Source organism: Garra rufa, chromosome 5 (assembly GCF_049309525.1).
Source record: "Garra rufa chromosome 5, GarRuf1.0, whole genome shotgun sequence".
Classification (NCBI taxonomy): Eukaryota; Metazoa; Chordata; class Actinopteri; order Cypriniformes; family Cyprinidae; genus Garra; species Garra rufa.
In genome coordinates this window covers 33,912,182-33,927,278 of record NC_133365.1, presented here as the reverse complement: position 1 = coordinate 33,927,278, position 15,097 = coordinate 33,912,182, and the positions used below count along the sequence as shown (strand labels likewise).

The window sequence follows — 15,097 nt, the reverse complement described above, 5'->3', positions numbered from 1 at the left end:
ATCATTAAAGTCAGCATCACTACTTTGATTTTCATAGAGGCGTATAGTATGCTACTATAATTATTTGCCTACAATGATCGCTAATTATACAATGAATTAAACATCTCACGTGCTTAACGTGTTATGTGAAATTGATATTTATATATAAATAAGCTTTTAATTGATGTACCTATGGTTTGTTATGAGAGGGCAATATTCGACCAAGATACAACTATTTTAAAAAGGGTGCAAAAATAAAAAGATTGAGAAATCACCTTTAAAGTTGTCCAAATTAAGTTCTTAGCAATGCATATTACTAATCAAAACCAAGTTTTGAAATATTTACGGTAGGAAATGTACAAAATATCTTAATGAAACATGATCTTTACATAATATCCTAATGATTTTTGGCACAAAAGAAAAATCGATAATTTTGACCCATATAATGTATTTTGGGTGCTACTTACGCCTGGTTTTGTGGTCCAGGATCACATTTTGCCGGTGTATTTTAATACTAACGAAAAGTCCTCTAGCGGCGTTCTGTTGCTATGGTTGCCTTCCTCAGGCGAACAGCATTTCTCTATTTGGCGACAGGTGAAACTATGCGAGTCTCTGCCTACTTACTGAAATGCGTTTGTGTACAATTATAGAACTAAACGTATTATTTTTGTATTTGTCCTGTCATCCTTTGGGGGGCTTAAAGCTTACTAGGGAGGGTCAGATCCCCTAAAAGCACCCCATGTCTAAATCGCTCCCCGTCTCGACTCTACAAACAAATTGACCATGAACTGCTTCTAAGCGTTCCACAAGCGTTCCATGCGTGCTTTCTTTTCATTAACACCCTAAATGAAAAGCGGATATTCCACGTCTATTAATCCTTTACGTCAGAAAAAACAACAACAGAGATAAAGCAACTTGGCACGAGTGCCCTGGGTGCGCTCTGTCACTGCTGAATTTCGGTGACATTCCCTTGTTTCACATGAGCATTCCGTGCACACTAGCTCCTTCATTCGCTCAGAGTGGGAGGGGCGTGGCTTAAGACGCAACCACGCCTCCCTCACGCAACACACTACAGAGTGAGAGAAAAGCGCTTCCCGAGCGCTGAATCCTGTCACTGCACAGACATGAACCGAGCTCAACGAGCAATAATCAAATCAATGATTTATATTCGTCGCGATTAACACTTAGTTTTTCTTTTCCGCTCAAGGGTGCTACACTTTTTCCGTCCTAACCGTCCTGTCTCCGTTCAGAAATCGTTCAATCGTTTGCGCTGGATCTGTCGTGCCAGAAGATGTGTGTGGAAAGCGATGGATGTGAAATCGAGGGGTGCAGCAGTTCGGATGAGGTGCACACGCTGTCTGGAAGCATGAGTCCGGCACTTAAATCCAGTCCCGACCTGCATCCCTGCAAACCTGGGCAGAAATTCCGTGCCGCATTACTCCGATGCCGGTCTCCGCTCGTTGCCGCCGGGATTCTGAGTTTTGGAAATGTGCTCAATTACATGGACAGATACACCGTAGCAGGTAAGACAAGTATTTTCTGCGTATGGACGTTCTGGCTCGGGAGAGCAAAAACCGCGCTAGTCATCATTTGCATTGTTTAATGTTTCACTTGCAAGAGGTTTCAGTTTAAAACACTGACCGAGGAAATCACATTTAAACATTAACGTAAGTCAAGTGATCATTTACATATCTCGCTGCACACTTGCTGAGTTTTATTGAACGGTTTATGACGGTCTTATTTTGTGTGATTGAATCAAGCCATGGGATTGAGAGGCCACCCCGATGTGCTAAAATGATATTGATTACTATTGTGAGTGATTTTAGATCAATCTAATCTGACCCTCTGCCTGCCAAATGACTGAAAAGCCAAATCCTCATGACAAGTGGTCCCACATATAATTTTGTCTATTTATAAGCCTTTTTTACGTTACACATAGGCTCATATGATCAATTAGCTACTAATGACAATGTGCACATAGACAGCTCCACACAATAATCACGTATTCGTTTGCTTAATATTATGTGTATATGTACAACATGATCAAAAAATAACGTAACGTAGTCTATTTATTAACCCATCTGATGAATATGAAGATAATGGACACTGTCCGAACATAATAGGCTACGCTTACACATACATAACGTTACACAGACCTCAGCTGTGGAGATATACCCGACGACATTACAGTCTAAACTAATTTAGAGCAAACTTCTCGAGGGACACATCTTATATCCGTGGTTTTATAAATAGTAACCTCAGTAGCGCTACACACAAGATGCCCTTGGTATCAGGAATCAAGTTATTCAGGAATAAAGGCAGAGCGCAGCCGCGGTCTGACATGTTTCCATAGAAACTAGAACAGATTTAATCTACTAGTTTTTATGTTGTGTCAAACTTAGCATCCCTCAGAAAGTGTGGTCTAATTCGTTTATTGTATGGGTGCTCGGTGATCTGAGACGACATGTCAGCTGACATTTGCTCCAGCTCACTTTGAGAGGGTAATTTTCATAAATAACTAATGATGAGCGATTAGAGATTTGGAACAAGTCAAGAGTGCATTAGCTAGGGGATTTTTGAGAAGCGGGATTTGGGATAACAGTCAATACTGGATGCGGTACTTAATCCGTTTCTCTCAGCTTTACTTGTACTATAGGCAACTTTGTGTGTTTCTTGACAGAATTAGACACATTATAGTTTTCTTAAGTTGTATAACTGAGAAATACAAACCAGGTAACCTATTTGATACGCAGTTATTTGGTGAAGCTTGTGAATTAAAAATTAGTAGTGTTATTTTAATTTAAATAAAAAGCCTATATATATAATTTTTTTAACACTAAATGACAAAAATTATTAATTGGCACAAAAAACGATATTTTCACATTATGGCGATTGCATAAATGAACTGGAAATGTTCGCAGTGCCTGTTCTTGCCGCGCTGAACAGCGTGTTCCCTCTAGCGCGCTTCACAGACACTTTTGACAGCGGTAGATGCTTGAATGGCGCGCCGCTGCAGCATGTACTTTATTGTAATGGAGGGCTGTAGATATTCAGCATGCATCAAAAGATATGAGTGCAGGATCCGCTTTGGCAAAGTATTCTCTCATCCTTTTATGCATATGCAAAGGTGCGTTACTTTGCCAGATGGTGAAGAATTTAAGATGTCAGTCAATAATTCATGGAGTGAAATTTGCGAGGTTTTGAAAGAAGAAAATTAGCAGTGGTGGATTGTATACTACAGGGTTCAGCAGCATTACATAAGTCATCCGAGCTGTGATAACATTATGAAAAAGATGTGTTTATGTGGGATATCTCATCTAATTTCACCATCCCCTTTCCTAAACAGACAGATTTATCATCCTCTTTCATAGATAAAACTATCAATGTAAGCTGAATTCCATCCACTTTTACTCAAGAGAGGTAAACAGATACACAATCTTAAAAACAAAGGTTCTTTATTGGCATCAGTGGTTCTATGAAGAACCTTGAATATCTATAGAACCTTTCAAATGCAGAAAGGTTCTTAAGATTTTTTAAAAATGTTCTTCAAACTGGTTCTTTTAGAAACTGTTCACTGAAAGGTTCCACTGCATAAACACCCTTGTGGAATCTTTATATTTAAAAGTGCATAGTTAATCAACGTCTTGACTTTTAATCAATGAGTTGCATCTGAACAGTTTAGATGAATGAAAAGAGCAAAGTATGTATGTGAGAATATATAAGTGTGAGATGACTGCAAGGAGATTGCTGCAGATTGATCAGCTCCCGAGAGAGGAGTGTGTGTTTGTAAGTGTTGCGGTAGCAAACTGCAGCTTGTTGTGTGTAGCATCTCTTCTACACTTCAGTTCCTGATTGATCATGCACTGGATGTGTGTTTATGTAAGGGTGAAGCCCCCTTCTTGGGTAAAGATGGGAGGGTAGAGCTGACGCAGCCATCCTGCAGTGGCGACGACCACTCTTTAGTATGAGAAAGAGAGAGAGAGAGAGAGAGAGAGAGAGAGAGAGTGATCCACATGGTTGCTGAGACAGAAGTGGTTGTCCCCACCACTGCTGCTCAGTCGTTTGTACTGCAGTCAGACTGACACGGGTATCATATTAAAGGGATAGTTCACCCTAAAATGAAAACTCTGTCACTGACATTGACAAAATAGTTCATGTGACATCAGTGGTTTAACCATAATTTTATGAGGCTACAAGAATAATTGTTGTGCACAAAAAAGTGGAAAAATATATATATAACGATTTTATTTAACATTTTATTCAGAATTTTCCATTTTTGAGTGAACTATCCCTTTAATGACTTCAAGCAGTGGCTTGTTTGTGTGTCTGAGGGTATACTGGGATGGTTCACCCCCCAAAAAAAACAAAACGTTTTTTTCAATACTGAGTCAGTGGAACGCAGTGTTGTTTGCACTTTCAAAATATCTAAAAATAGAAAGTTATACAGGTTTTGCAATGAGAATGATTAAAAGATGACAGCCTTTTGTTTTTGGGTGAACTATTTCTTTAGGGCTAAAAGAGAGAGGTTAATCCATCATTTAGATGTAATTCCTGAAGCATAAGCGATATATTGAAATCATTTAGGTGGGTGTGTCAGCTGCGCACTTGCAGACACAGGTAACTTTAAGTTTAAGTTGCACACATGAACTCACGCACAAACAAAATAAAAATCAAAAGTGCATGCAGTTGTTGCCTGTAACATCAAACAACTTTGCATTGCTTTCTCAATGTCTTTCAAATGTAATTAAAGCAGTTTCAAAGACTGAAATTGGGTCTAATAAATACTGTCACTGTTAAAACTCTCAATTTGAGTTTTAGTCATATTCATTACTGCCAGTTTTACTTTTTACAAGCAGTAGGCTGTGGTTGTCTTGGAATCTTTTAGCATCAACCAAAATCACTGGTAGCCAGAACCAAATGTTAATTCTCAAAAAAGAAGGGGAAAAAGCGGCGTGTGTCATTTTAGCCTTGTCAGCCTTATGTTTAATTGATTGATATTTATGTGTGTGAAAGGGAACAGCAAAGCTCTAATTTGGCTGTTTTCTCCACCTAAACAAAACTAACGGGTGTGCAGTTTTTATAGCGGAGGAGAGACAACCAATCCTTCACGAGGAACCACAAAACAGACTAAAGCATATGAAGAAAACCATGCTAGTATGTGAATGTGTACTGAATCTTGGGGAAAAAAACTGCTTATCACTTGACACTGGGTGTACTAAGGATGTAATATGGTCAGTACAGGCTACACTATCTTCTATAACTCATATCTGGCAAGTCAAAGTCATAGGAATGGCTTTATCCCTCTTTATGTTTAGCCCGAGGTGCATTTCTGCAACATTTGCCCACTTCTTTCACTCCCTCTTGGCCCATTATATTTGTCCACTATCTATATCTGTCTCTTTCCGTCTCCAACACAGCCTCCAGTGGGACAGAGAGATCAGATTGATGGGACTGAGGTTGTGAACCATTTAGTTTGATTAAATTTGTGGTTTGGCTGTGATGGCTCTGACCCAGGGAGGCTGGTTGGCAACAGTCCCTCCAGCAGACAGGCTGAGCTCAACAACAGATTACGGTTAAAACAGGGATTAGGAGGCGCAGGGAATACCACAGGGATGTGCAGACGGAGGCCACTTAACATTATTTGATCTAAGATCCTCCATTGAGCCACCGGCCTGACGCCTGCTCTAATGAAGGCAGTTCGACTGGTAATCTGGATTATGAGGTGCAGCAGATACTGAAAGGTGCAGTTTTTTTTCCTGAAGGCATCTAAGGTATGAGGATGTTTAATCTCAAAACAAGTGCTTAATTAAGTGTGATGGGTAATCCAGCAGCCAGAGGAGCTCCCTGAGGGAAAATGAGCATGTCTGCACATTTAAATACACAGGCTCACAGTTTATGAGGGGAAGTGGAGACTACAGTAGTGTACATTTTGCTGCATTGCTTTTCTGCACTAGATGGTCCAGTCTAGCTGGCTCAGCTCTAGTTCTGCCTGGACACACTCTTTGGCAGTCTCTTCTGTAGTACACACACACACACACACACACACACACACACACACACACACACACACACACACACACACACACACACACACACACACACACACACACACATATACACACACTCGCACACTGTCATTTTCATTTGTGCCCCTTGTGGTGCGAACTGAAGGTGTGATAAGCCCTATCAGCAGCAAAACAGTGTGCTGTACTGAAGGAGGTCAGCAGCAGTAGCACGTAGCACATGTGCACATACAGTATTGACACCAGCAAAAGCATTACATCATGTAAAAAGCTGCTTTTTCACAGCAATGCCAGAGAAGAAACATTTTTGGTTCCCCAAAGAACCATTTTTTGAACATTTCAATAACCTGAAGAACCTTCTTTCACCATAAAGAACCAGTGGGCAATGGAAAGAGTCACTCTTAAAAAAAAAGGATCAAAAGAGGTGTTTTTGCAATGTTGCCATAGAAGAACCATTTTTGGTTTTCCAAAGAACCTTTCAGTGAACAGTTTTTGAAAGAACCATTTCGAAGAACATTTTAAAAATCTGAAGAACCTTTTCTGCATTTGAAAGTTTCCATGGATGTTTAAGGTTCTTCGTGGAATCATCAATGCCAGTAAATAACCTTTATTTTTAAGATGTTAAAGGTTCTTCATGAAACGGTTTAAACGCTCAATGATGCTTCAGAAGGATAAAAACGATACATTAAAGCACTTATTTTGTCTTCTGGGAAACATGTAAGTATCTTCTGTAGCTTCTGAAGGGAAGTAAAAAAGTTATATTTAGGCAAAATAAGAAATGTACACATCTTCATTCTGTTCAAAAGTTTACAACCCTGGCTCTTAATGCATTGTTTTTCCTTCTGGAGCATCAGTGAGCGTTTGAACCTTCTGTAATAGTTGTATGAGTCCCTCAGTTGTCCTCAGTGTGAAAAGATGGATCTCAAAAGTATACAGTCATTGTTGGAAAGGGTTTAAATACACAAAAATGGATCTGATGGATTTTTCTGAAGAACAGCAGACAGTTTAACTGTTCAGGACAAACAAGAGACTCATGAACAACTATCACTAAACAAAAACAGCTGTGGATTGCTCACGTGACAACACAGTATTAAGAATCAAGTGTATGTAAACTTTCGAACAAGGTCATTTTTATAAATTCAACTATTATTTTCTCTTGTGGACTATATGTAAACATCTTCTATGTGAAAGATCTTATTCAGGTCAGTACTAAATAAAAAATAACATGCATTTTGAACAATCCCTCTTATTTTGGTAAAATAATTAACACTTTGCAGATTCTGAAAGGGGAATGTAAACTTTTGACTTCAACTGTAGCTGCAACAAACCAGCTGTCTGTATTGAAACGAACCATTTAGGTTTGGCTGTTGTCTCTAACTTACTCACTCATTTTACTATGCTCATATTAAAGCAACAACAAAAACATGAAAGTAATGGAAACAATCTGAGTAAATGAGTTCATAAGCTTGTCTCTCTCTTCTGAAACCCTCAAGCAGAACAAATGGCTCTTCTAAAGTTCATTCCCATATGCAGTGTAATTGTTTCTAATAGAAGCAGTTATAGAGCTGTTGTGTTTACTACTGATGTCTCCCTCAAACCTGAAACATAAATCCATTAAAGTAAACCGTTAAAAGACGATTACAAGTTAGCTCTTAATGCTAGAGTGTATTGATGAAGCCACAGAGTATTTAATATCCCCCATAACCGTGCAGTACAATATTAGTGTTTGGGAAATGACTGGCATACTTTAATGGCTGTTTGGTTTTAATTGAACAAATTTTGACCTCATATAAAAGTTCTCCCATTTTAAGATCTCTTCTTGGCATGTGTGTGTGTGCGTGTGTGTTTTTATAGGGTTGTATTTAGCTGATGTATGTGCTGCCTGTGATAGGAGTGGTTGGAATTAGACGGCACCTCTTCCTCTTTTCGACACGGTGCTTTTCATGTGGTCACAGCATCTATTACACAAGCACGAAAAGCCATTACTGTGACAGCTTGGCTTCTTAAACCTAACCTAGCCTTAAAAGTTAGGCAAGAAAGTGAGCGCAGAGCTTCCAGCTTTCCTGAATCGTTTATTTTCATTCATCTGCCTCAGCTATTTTCTTATAAAGAGTGCACAACCATGACCGCCTTTCTGACCTCAACAATAAGGTCAGTGTATAAATATATATAGACACGAGTGGCGTTCAGCGGAACAAGTTCTCATCTTGCTCCGGAGAGGCTGTATTGGCCAGCCTGACGACTCTCAAAATAATCACTGACACAATCAAGTCCGCTAACAGCCTCTGAGAACTGAGATGCGATTTTCCCGGTTTATTTCTTAACGGGCTTGTCTTTCATTCAGCCCATGCGATGTTCATTTAATGTAGCGTGGATGACCCAAACAAGGTACAGTGTTTGTTATGTTTTTGCACCAGAGCATGGCTGACATGCTTGTTTAAATGGCATTGACCCTGTTAATATAATTGGTGGCCCACTTTTAGCTCATTGCGTGTCCAAACAGATGCGTACTATGTGTGGGTGTTTATCTGTTTAAAAAAAAAGGGATTTGCCTTGATTCTTAGCCTCAACGAGTGTCTTTTTGATGGAGTGTGTCTAAGGGATTAAGGGCGGAGAGTTTGACAGACATCTGTACAGGAGGGTGAAGGAAGCGGGGGGAGGGGTGCCTGAGGGGGGAGCGCACCTGTGAGATTTGAAGTCTCAGGTATGTCACTGTGTATAGATCAGGACTGTTTAGAAATGTATGAATTTGAGTGTGGGAGACTACAACTGGCCAAACAAGGACAAATTAAAGAAACATATCCACCTTTTTTTACCATAAAAAAGGGTGCGGCCATTTGTACATTTTATGGGTCTGGCTTCTGCTCTTATCTGCATCCAGCTATTTTTAGCTGTACAAAACAGCTGGTTTTGCTGCTTGATATTGCAAATTGGTGTGTCTTACCATATTAAAGTATTATCTTAATTATGAACACAATGGTTTGTAGCACAAACAGTTTTACTGTTTACTTCATGTTGTTATTCTTTTTGTTTTTTCCCAATAGTGGATAATGAACTGGAAGTCTCACCCATAGGCTTACTTCCACATTGAGGAAAAGGGTGGATAATTCAACCTTTTTGTCTAATATAATTTAATATAGGATGTAATAATGTTAATTTACAGATTACCAAACTTACAACATTTTTACTGTAGCATCTCCAATTCATTTTCCATTAAAGAAATTTTAATGGACATTTTTAGTTGTCCTCCAAATAGCTACACACAGAGAGGGACAAACTCAGTGACCTTGACTTTAGTGTTTCCGGATGCAACGTAACAGTGGCTAAATCATTCTGAAAGCATAGCAAATCCCCGTAGGAGCTATAAAGATATCAGAATATTTGATTATGAATGATATGAAATCATTTTTGAGTAGTTATTGTAGTTTGATGAGTGTGGATCATATTCATAGATAAGGCTGATAATCTGTTCTGTTTTTAGATAAGACTTCTGTGTAAATATTGACCAAATCAAATCAAAAGAAGGGTCAGTAGGGTAAACTACTCAACTAAAGCTAAGCTTTGTCCTTAAAGTAAGCCTTCAGAAGCGCTCCGCATTGCCAGGACAAATATTTAAACTGGACTTTACTGCATGTCTGTATTTGCAGAGTCTTATTAAGGAGGAAAATATGTCATCTTTCCCTCTATTCAATAGTGATTGAGTAAATAATCAGCCACCGGTATTATGTAACATGTTATTTCCCGGATTTGCAGCTTAAGCGTGTATGTGTGTGACTACGCAGTGTCAGTGTCAGTAGGTAAATAGGTTCAGGCTGTCTGTTTTGTGATATACAGGATCTATTAATGAAGGAGATACTGACATTATCCCATCAAGCCAATGTCAAGCTTGTTGTTTTTGTGTATTCCTGTCGCATGCCATCTATTTGTATTTAAAAACATTTGGTTTTGTTTGTCACCCAGACACATTACCTGTCAGAAACACTTTCGCCTCAGTGAGAAATCTAGCTCTGTTGTTTCAGTGTGTGTGAAGAGTATGTTCAGGGTTTGAAGGCTCATGCATGCACAGAGGATTCTGTCATTCTGACTTCAATTACTTACCCTCATGTCATTCCAAAATACAAATTAAGTATTTTTGATGAAATCTGAGAGCTTTCTGACCCTGCATGGACAGCAACGCAACTATCACATCCAAGGCCCAGAAAGATAGTAAGGACATTGTTAAAATAGTCATCAGTGGTTCAACTGTAATTTTATGAAGCTATTTTTTGTCTGCAAAGAAAACAAACGTAATGACTTCAATTTCCTCTCTTTCGTGTCAGTCTTTGCCATACGTTCACGAGAGTACCATAACACTTGTGTAATCATAGAACCTGGAAACGCTGCACCTTGTTTACAAGCAGAGGATGATGCATGCTGTACATAAAACAGTCTTCGTAAACACATATTAAGATTTCGACAGAGAGGATCACTGTAATTTTTTGCCCAGCCTTACTTATTCGAACCAGAATATACAGACGATGAACTAAGAGAGATGGACGTTCCAGTGATTCTTTAACTCATTCAGTTCTCAGAGTCATTCATTTACCAGTCCTAAAAATAACCCCTTGCATACTATAGAGACAAGTATGCCTTTATGTATGCTGAACAGAACACAGGGACAGACTAGCCATAGGGAGCGGTGGGACTTTTCCTGGTGGCCTGGTTGATTTATGGGCCTGCAGTTGAAACCAAATTTACTGTTTTAATTTTAACTAAATTAATACTTTTATTCAGCAAGGATGCATTAAATTGACCTAAAGGGACAGTGAAGGCATTTATAATGTTACAAAAGATTTCTGTTTCAAATGAATAATGCTCTATTGAGCAAAGAAGTAGCACAGGTTCCATAAACACACTAAGCAGCACAACTCCCAACATTGATAATAATAGGACATGTTTCTTGAGCAGCAAATCAGCATATTAGAATGATTTCTGAAGGATAATGTAATAATACTGAAAATTCAGCTTTGCCATCACAGGAAGGAATTGCATTTTAAAATGTATTAAAAAAGAGGTATTTTAAATTGCAGGATTAGGTTAATTCACTGCTGTGCCTTAGCCACTTCATTCATCAACATAGAGTGAAAATGACTATAAATGTACTACATATAGTTTGTTGTCTACTGATAAGTTTTTAGGTACAGTCCATCCCTGCTATGTGACAAATACTTAAAGGCCTTAGTTTCCTTTAGGGATTAATTTGGTATTCTTACCAGGTAAGCCACAATAGTTTGAGCTATTTAGCCACACCAGAACATAATAATTACCTCAAACTAACGCCTAAAATACCTGCGTGTGTATGTGAGGTGTGTGTCTCCACCTCACTAATGTGGAATGTAGAGGTAGAGCAGGAATTCCAGTGATGCAGTTGTTTTGTTTTCCCACAGTTACTTCACCTCCGATCTATAGCTACCAGTCACCAGCCAACGCTACAGAAAGGTGCTTAACAATACAAAATCAATACAAAAACGCTTCTTTATGGCTTTTATAATCTCACACCCTCTTTCGGTCTTAAAGGTTTCTCTTGGGTTTCGATGGTGGAATATTTTGGTGGGCCTTTTTTATTCGCCTTCAGGATGAAATACAAATCTAAGACACACTGTCTCCTGAGAGTGTCTTGCACTGTTCTGCATTAAACTAGACCAGGAAGAAATGAGATTTATCTCTAATTCATGAAGGAGAAAGTGAGATGGATCACTGCGCTGGAGAGCCTCAGCTGTTCTCAATGAGAGTGGATGAAAATAGTGCTTTGCATAGCAAGAACATCGATGTAATAAAAGACACTGGGACAGATAAAAATGATCAGGAGGTTTGTATGGGTGTGTGTCTGAGTATTGATTGGATAGAATAGAGGTTTATAGGGCTACAGTCAATTACTCAGACTACAGTATCCCTTGAATACATGCCACATGTGGTTCTCCTGTAGATATTGATTTCAGGCAACCCAGTTCTGGTGCTTGTGTTCATCGCAGGGCTGTGCGACATTCAGAATTGAACTGAGAATGCCTTTTAAATGAATAAGTCCGCTGAGAGCTCAAACAGCAGAGCCAGACCGTGCTGAGTCAAGAGGAATTGATGAAAACTTTCCTGCCATGTAACATTTTACAGTTATTAGTGTCCTCTGTGGGATTCACTGGGTTTATGCATGCTTTATCTTCTCTGAACCCACTTTTGACTCTTAGGTATTAAGTGGAATAAAGAATTCTTTCTAAGTATAGCTATAAATGGCCTGTACAGCATGTATGTGTAGTTTTCACTCAATCTGTCATTATAACTGACCAGCCTAAACTATTTTTTTTTCACACTCAGTACTCCTACTTCCATCACCTCAGCTGTCAGTTGTCTGAAGCTCATGGCCACTCACACAGAGCAGTATGGCTACAGTCTAATGCTAAATTGAGCTTGAAAGACCAGCTCTCAACATAGGCTTTTTCAGCCCTAAGTGTGCTGAAATGCCTCATCCAATTTAGCACGTTTTTTTTCTCCTTTTCCCTTTTTCCCTGCAGTTTTCATTTACTCTCGTGACACCCCTTAACTCTCTTCTCTCTGTTTGTTGCTCAACACTGTCAATTACTACACTGAGAATAGCTTGGCTCGCTATGCCGTTTGAAGCTTCATTGATTTGCCTCTTCTCCTTAGACACTTTCTGAATCAAACAAGCTTCGTGCCCAAAGATCATAAAGTTTTTATTTTAGTATTCAAACATTGTCCGTCGACACTTTCAGGTAATTCTGAAGTGCCCAAATTCTTCTTCTCTAACTAATAGCATGATTAATGCAGAATAAAAAATAATATAAAGTAAAGAAATTCAATTTACCATCTTAACATGTTTGTCAGAGGGATATGGGCTAATTAATGATGCTTCACTGTAGGTTTACACTTCGAATGGGAACGGCAGTAATTAAGAAAGATAATCAAGCACTTTTATTTAGGACTAATTATTATTCACAGAAGCGGGCACCGTTGACGCCCCCCTGGGTGAGACCCACCCCACTCCTACACAGCTCTTGCAGAACAAAGAGAAGACAAGGAGAGTAAGCAAAGAGGCATAGTGAGCGAGAAAAGCCAAATTAAATCTCATTACAGGCAAAAAACAAAAAGCCCTCATAATTACAGTAATCCCTTTCTGTGTTATGTAAAAATAAAAAATAAAAGTAAAGCTTTAGGATTAGGCTACAAACGAAGCACGTCTAATGTCAGTCAGCAAAACGCTAAGCCAGTTAATGGGTCGACGTCATCAGAAGATGTTTCAACTGTTGGTTCAAATGGATGGTGATGAGATTAGCATTAAGGTAGTATAAATACTAACAGGCAAATGTTAAGGATGTTAAGGAAAGATTGTGTTCCATGAAGATATTTTGTAAATTTCATACAGTAAATATATCAAAGCTTAATTTTTGTTTAGTAATATGCATTGCTTAAAACTTCATTTAAAGGCGATTTTCTCAATATTTAGATTTTTTTGCAGCCTCAGATTCTAGATTTTCAAATAGTTGTATCTCGGCCAAATATTGCCCTATTGTCCTAACAAACCATACATCAATGAAAATTATTTGGCTTTCAGATCATGTATAAATCTCAATTTTAAAAAACTGACCATTATGACTGTTTTACAAGCAAGGGGAAATTACAAGCAATAGGACAAAAAACTACAATAGAACAGATAAATAAAAAAAATGCTACATACATTGTATATAATAATGAAATTGAAACTGCATGTTTTTTCTCTGTGTAAATTAAATATATTTCTTATTATTTCTTATTAAAGTTACAAAAGTGATTTTAGTCAAGAGAAGTGAGAGATTTTTTCTCTTCTGTTGTTTGATTAACATATTAGACTGCTGTCACTTTAAGAGCTGCCCGGATCCAAAATACTGTTACACGTGTGTTTTTCTTTCTCAGCTGTTTGCTTTCATTTAAGACCAAAATTACTGTTTACAAGGATACTTCCAAAGACGGCATTTTGACAAGTACAAGTGTGTGTATTTAACCGTTCAAGGCCAAAAAAAAAGTAACTTTGAATAGTAGTATATGCTAGTGTATCGCTACAGTTTACAGTGTGTTCACTTAATACTACTTGCAACCAGCAAATCGCAAATAATGTGTATCAACAAAGGAAAGAAATTGTATGCAGTCTTTAGCATCAGAATCTGAGAGAAAGGAAGGTAATTGAAGCTTCTGGTTGGCAGTTAACATTAGCACATACAGAATACCAACAGAATGCTATCAGATCAGGCTGATAGTAAGGGCAGCCGTAATTGCACTCCAGTGTCTGTCAGCTGCTTTCTCTCCCACTAAATTGCTCAGTGTAGTCAGTAGCTCATTTAATGAAACGAGCTGCTCATTTAGAGCCTCGGTGTGAAATCTCCACTATATAAATGTATAGTGTACATTACTGCCAATTGCAAACATCTATACTCATGCATCTCAGTGTCTGAACTAGAAAACCAATCTGTTTCTGCACCAGTGTACATTTACTGACCATATGCACTTCTACAGTGATGCTGAGTATCTAAGGGGAAACCAGGCAGCCTGGGGATTTTCTGTGCTCCAGTGCGTTCTGACCACTGCACAGCTATACGTCTGACACATTGGCTTACACTCCAGAGGATAATTCTCATATGAATTATTAATGTACAAACACTATATGCAGTTTCTGCATAGCACCTCTGCAAGAGAAAACCTCTCCCTTTTTTCCTTTTTATGCAATATTTAAAAGCAAGTGGTGTGGTCTAGACTAACTGTATTTTGCTAAAGAAGCCTTGCAGTGCACACCTTATTTACACTCTCCAGGCATGCTTTTGGTATAAAGGGAATATATTTTCTGCACATTTGTGATTGAATATGCATAACCTGTTCTTTTTTATGCACACACACACACACACACACACACACACACACACCTTAAAACTAGTCTCAGTTCAGTAGTGCAGTGTACAACGCAATACACTGACAAGCAGCGCTTGCCAGCCCGCCTGAGGGTGAGGCAGTAATGAGGAACTACTGGTATAAAATGGTGAGGGAATTCCAAAACACCCACACCCACAAACGCCCGC

General features: G+C 38.6%; 1 protein-coding gene across 1 annotated transcript in view; it reads left to right on the top strand.

Moving 5' to 3' along the window:
• Positions 1-1,086: 1,086 nt before the first annotated feature.
• The window catches only part of spns2 (SPNS lysolipid transporter 2, sphingosine-1-phosphate), an 88,118-nt gene continuing 74,107 nt past the window's right edge, over positions 1,087-15,097 (top strand). The window contains exon 1 of the mRNA XM_073840281.1: positions 1,087-1,502. Coding sequence (XP_073696382.1) covers positions 1,271-1,502 — 232 coding nt within the window. The 5' untranslated portion in view covers positions 1,087-1,270. The remainder of the gene's footprint in view (positions 1,503-15,097) is intronic.